The sequence below is a fragment of the Calliphora vicina genome, chromosome 5, assembly GCF_958450345.1.
Source record: "Calliphora vicina chromosome 5, idCalVici1.1, whole genome shotgun sequence".
Taxonomy (NCBI): Eukaryota; Metazoa; Arthropoda; class Insecta; order Diptera; family Calliphoridae; genus Calliphora; species Calliphora vicina.
The window spans coordinates 36,724,580-36,730,579 of record NC_088784.1 but is presented as its reverse complement, the minus strand read 5'-3'; the positions used below and the strand labels follow the sequence as shown (position 1 = coordinate 36,730,579).

The following is a 6,000-nucleotide window of genomic DNA, read 5'->3' as shown; positions in this document are numbered from 1 at the left end:
AGTATTTTTTATTATTTTTTTAAGATAAGTTTTCTTAACATGAATTGAGCCATTCTATTTAAGTAAATATACTATATGTAAGTATAGCATGTATGTGCATATAAAAGTCATCAGTCTTTGGGTAAGGGATTGGATTAAATACGTTAAAAATACATTACAATAAAACATTAAATATGTATTTAAAATTACTTATGTATACATTTATAAAAGATCTTAATAAAAGTAATTGTATATACATTTATTATATACTATGTACTGTGTTAAAACTAATGATGGTCAATGGGTTAGATATAGGTAGGTTTGTAGGTAAGTGTCAATAAGGCTAGGGGTTGGTGTTGGTGCTGGGTGGGTTGGGGATTTTGTGTTGTTGAACATTTACTAAAGAAAACTCTTTAAGAGTTTTATACGTAAATCTCAAAGTCATAATTGTGGTGGTGCTGGTAAGGGATTTGGTGATTGTTGAGCTGGTTGCTGGTGGTGAGATGTTGATGATGTAGCAGAGCCCGCATTTGAACCGCCACTTAGTAGTGGCCTTTCAAAGTATTGAGTTGATGGATCCAAATTTGTTTGCAGAGTGGGAGTTAGTGTCTGTGATACTTGACCGGGCGAAGCCTGAGCAGAATTTAATAGTAAACCTCCACTGCTAATACCTACACCAGGTGCAGCATTAATTCCACTACCTGCTGGCATAGTGGGTGCAGCGTTTATGATGGCTCCTTCTTTGGGACAACCAATAGTTAGACGAACATGTAGACCAGATTCTTTAATTAAATTAACCACATCACCATGTGACATGCCGGCTATGTCAATGCGATTTACAGCAATAATACGATCACCCACTTTAAGTTCGCCGCAACGATCTGCTGGGCTACCAGGTATAAGTTTGCCTTTATGGGAAATTGAAAAAAATTAATTAGTTTCACACTGTTAGTTTCGTAATTACAATTTAACACCTACCAATTGTAGAACCATAAAATTGATTAGATGATGAAATGATAACAAAGCCAAAACCTTCATTTTCATGTCTGGTCACTATGACATCGTAAGGATAACGTACGGGATTGTTGCGCAACAATGGCTGTAAAGGTGAAGGATGTTGTAGCATGCCACCGTTTGCTGACATATTAGGGTTATTTAACATGGACTGTTGTTGCACCATCAATTGCGGGGGCATTGTTAGCTGTTGCATTTGATGTTGTGACATACCGGGACGCGTTCGTCGTCTTAAAATCATTGTCACTTGACCACGTAAAGCTGCTTCTCCCATTAAGGAAACTACTTTGTGGTGTGATGAATTGACCTTAAACAAAATTTAAGTAATAACACAAGTATAAGAATAAGTTTTTTTGTTATTTTTTCATTGAATGAAACATATATTTTTGAGAAAGGCTAGGTACTACAATTTATTGCTTCCAAAATATTTTTGCTGGTCCACTTACCACATTAATACCATCAATACTGAGTATTTCATCGCCTGTCGTTATGCGATGATCATTATCGGCCGCACCACCAGGCACAATATGACCCACCGTAACTTGAGATCCCTCTTCAGTGCCGCCAACAATTCTAAAGCCAAATCCCAATGCCTGACGCTGTAATGTCACTTCTGATAGAACAAACTGTTCACCAGAGCCATCTAAAATGTCGCTTGATTCGGGAAAGCCATTACGCATTAAGCCGCCAGCTTGTTGTATAGAATTAAAGTTAACTGCACCATTGTTTGGCCAGTTGCCAAGCTGTTGTTGAGCTGGAGAATGTTGGGGCTGCGGTTGATTCATTAAGCCACCATGATTTGGATGTTGATGTAAATATTGTTGCTGGGAAGGTGAATAACCACCTCCAACAGCAGTGGAATTTCCAATGCCGGTATTTATTTGCATTTGATTATGGTGCTGATGATCTAGAGGTGAGAAACCAACACGTCGTCTATCGTTCAACAGCTCATTGACTCTCTTTTGCATGCGTTCGTTTTGTATATGAGCCGCCTGTAAACTGGCTGAGGAGGCGGGTGAGTATTGGGAATGACCATGTTGTGGTGGATGATAGACTGGATAATAACTTCTAGGTGAGGGTTGTTGCTGCTGTTGTGCATGTGTGGGCGGCTGTAAATTGTGTGCCGTCGAGGAATTTCTCAGACGATTATTTCGAAAATCTTGGCATTCATAGCAAAAGCATGACTCATGATGATGGTGGTAAGAACCGGTAGCTGGTGCCATAAGTCCCGCCGTTGTGGCCGATGACGTTGCTGGTGGTCCATAGAGGCCACCACTTAGGGGACTCATTACGGGTGGCATTTGTGCCAAGCCATAGATAGAACTATAATTACCACTGCCGGCACTTACATAATCTCCCTGATTCTCATAGTTCGGCACTCCAGAGGCGGTAGTACGCAAATAACCACCCACACCCGGTCCCTGTTGGCCGTTATTGTGCAATGCCTCGCTGGGCATGGATACTCCAGCCAAACGTTCACTCAGGCTGGTAACCATTTTTGGATATGGATCCATAAAGGGAATATCATGATTGATGGCATCAATTTCGGATAAAGAGTTTTGCGATTTACTGCCCTCATTTAAATGTGATTTACTTTCGGCTAATGAGCGTTCCATAGCTGTTTCCTCAGCACTGGTATTTACAGCTGCCACTTCTCTATCCTCATTCAGCTCTATATTGGGTGTGTTAACTCTGGCTCTACGCGTATCAACTAGTGGAGTTTTTGGTCTAATAGGTAGAATTTCTTTCTGCATAGTACTGTACAAATCAGCTGTGGGCGTCTTGCTGCGGAACAGCGCATTGTTGCCAATACCGCCTGTGGTGGCACCCAGGAAATTTTTTCTTAACTTGGCCACCGTATTATTGCCCCCCGCTGCACTCTGACCAGCACTATTAGGCGAAGTGCTGTTTGTCGTTGTTGTCGAAGATGTCACTGGTCTTTGAATTTTCACCATTGTGGGCTCGGTTTTGGAACAATCTTTGAGTATTTGTACGACATCTACATGAGACTTGTTTCGTACCACAATATCGTTGATTTCCAATAATATATCACCTTCCTGCAATTGATTGCAGCAAGCACGATCCAATATCTTTTTAACTTTTTGCCCATAAGACGAATCGGCTATGGTAAAACCAAAACCCATGGCACCTTTTATTATCGAAAATGTATGGACTTCGGGTTTTTTCATCAATATAAAACCACTGTTGTCAATAGCACTGCCCGTGCTAAGATTGTGCTTGTTGCCGCCATTGCTACTAGCACCCGATATGTCGAGGAAATTATAATTTCCGTCCATATTGAGATCCATAAGCATGCGTCGTTGTTTGTCCGGCTCATGGGCAGAGATGCCATCCACAGCTATCGTAGTTACAACTTCAGTGTTGGGATCATTTGGATCGAATGGCAGGGGATAACCACGGCATACTTCTAGAGTGACAGTTTCGCCCGGCATAATTGACTGGAAGACATTTACCTAGAACACAAAAGAGATTAATAGCATGTTAGATCGTTTACCATGTAACTACTTACCATTTCATGATGTGTAAAACCCAAAACACATGTATCATTTACATACACCAAAACATCGCCCATTTGCAGCTGACCATCCAGCCATGCAGGCCCATTTGGTACAATTGATTTTATTTGTAAAAATTCCTCTACCCCATCATCACCACCCACTATGGTTATGCCTAAACCTCGGGCCGACTTAAGTAGCGTTGCGGTAATACGTTCTCCTTGCATTTCAGCTGGATTACGTGTAAATTTGTACGGCAATAAGGGCGGTTTATTGGCATTTTGTTCCTGGACCATGGGCGGTGGTGGCTGCATGGCTCGCTGTGATATATCCACCGTGGATAGGGTGGACGCCGATGAAACAGAACTTAGAGCTATACTAGCGTTTGTACCATTCAACACACTAGATGATGACGGAGTCTGTGGACGTTGTGGTGGCAATTGGTGTTGATGTTGGTGTTGATGAGGATGCGAATGATGATGCTGCTGTTGCTGTTGTTTTTGCTCGGCTGCTCTGCGTTTAGCCTCTAACACTGGATTTTCATATTGGGTTTTTCTATTGACATGATCGATGTAGTATGTACCATATAGAGAATCTTCAATTTTCTCCCATCCATAGGGTAATTCATCTTCTCCACATTCTTCCAAAGATTTCTTTTGATATTTGGAAAGTCGAGGATCCAGCCAGTGTGAGGTACCGGTATTGTGACTAAATTTGTTTTAATAACAAAAAAATAAATTCACTGATACTGATATTCATTGTTGGTATATTGTATAAGTCGGTACTTACTCTATAAAATATAATTCTCCTCTTTCGGTGTAGGCAGTTTCCCATTTAGGTGGTAGAGGCCCTAAACCATCCCCCGGATCATCATGATCTGGTATATTTGAAGAGCCTGGTCCAATACCTTCGCTACCAGTTGTACTTCCTCCTACACTGCCGTTACAGTAAGTATTTTGTAAAAGGTTCTCTGTAAATATAAAGAAATATATTTTTAATGCAAAGCATATGCATATTAACACAACTTTTAATACAAATATTGTTTTTTGTCGTCAATGGGCAAAATATTGTCTTGACAAAGAGATTTTTGTGAGATTTGTTATATAAATAGCATTAAATGTTGTCGACTAACTTCATTCAACATCGACAAACTGGCAGTAGGTTAGGTTCTTCATTTCTCTATCAGCAATTGAAAATTATCATTTCAAAACATTTTTCTCTGTTGATCAGAATTGTTTGCAATGGAGAATGGGCAAAATCAGTCCAACCAAAACAATTTTTAAAACAAAATGTCCGTCCGAAAATGTTCGAACGAACAGATTTGAAATCTGAATATATAACCTTCAACTTCGTGAGTTGGTTATTCCGTTTGTAATTTCCACAATATATGTAATTTTCCGACCCTATTGATCCTGGATCCTTATAGAAAGCAGAGTCGATTAAGCCATGTCCGTCTGTCAGTCAATTAATTTTCTGAAGACCCCAGATATCTTCGGGATCCAAATCTTCAATAATTCTGTCAGACATGCTTTCGAGAAGTTTCCTATTTAAAATCAGCAAAATCGGTCCACAAATGGCTGAGATATGAGGAAAAAACCAGTACAACCTAGAATTTTGACCTATATCTGGATTACTAAGTGATTAATATAGACAATATGGATATTTAATGATATTTCAAAGACCTTTGCAACGACGTATATAAGACCATAGTACGTTGGACCTACAATGGGTCAAAATCGGAAAAAATATTTTTTAAGCCGAATTTTTTTCTTCACCAAAAAGAAAAAGATTTAAAAAAGAAAAATTTTTTTTAAATTTAAAAAAAAAATTTAAATAGCTATTCGAAAAATTTTTTTTACAAAAAATTAAAAAAACAACATTTGAAAAAAATAAATAAATTTTGTTTACCTAAAAATATTTAAAATTTGTATTTTGAAATATAATTTGGTGAAGGGTATATAAGATTCGGCACAGCACTCTTAAGGTAGCGTCACACATGACAAATATTTGACGAAAAAGACATAACCACTAAATAAAATACATTTGCATTAATTTATTTATTTCAAAAACTTATTTTACTTAGTATGATTCAAAACAAAAAATTTAGTTTTGTTTTATTTGATGCTGTTTGATCTTACAAAACACTTGTAAGAGTAATAGGGGGGTCAGACGGCATGTATTGCTTGTGTATTGGGACATGTATTCGATACATATGGAATTCCATGTGTATGTCAAAATTCACGTTATACATACGATTCATAATTTCCACGATCAAACGTACATATGTAATTGCATGTGACATAACCTCTATTAGTTTATATGTTTGTTGTTTTTAACAATATATTTATTTAAAACATTTTTAAATCACAATACATATATTTAATGCAATGAAATTTATTTTGTTATGATTTTTCTTTACTATTTTTTGTTTTGTTTTTTTATTTTGCACTCACACAGTGTTGTATTTCAAAATACAACACTGTTATACACA

General features: G+C 37.9%; 1 protein-coding gene across 1 annotated transcript in view; it reads right to left on the bottom strand.

Annotated features, from left to right (window-relative positions):
- Window positions 1–6,000, bottom strand: part of Magi (magi) — a 58,226-nt gene continuing 52,226 nt past the window's right edge. Inside the window, exons 2-6 of the mRNA XM_065511134.1 lie at window positions 4,299–4,479; window positions 3,524–4,217; window positions 1,440–3,467; window positions 958–1,300; window positions 1–887 (exon numbers count right to left, since the gene is read on the bottom strand). Of these exons, the coding sequence (XP_065367206.1) occupies window positions 421–887; window positions 958–1,300; window positions 1,440–3,467; window positions 3,524–4,217; window positions 4,299–4,479 (3,713 nt within the window). The 3' untranslated portion in view covers window positions 1–420. The remainder of the gene's footprint in view (window positions 888–957; window positions 1,301–1,439; window positions 3,468–3,523; window positions 4,218–4,298; window positions 4,480–6,000) is intronic.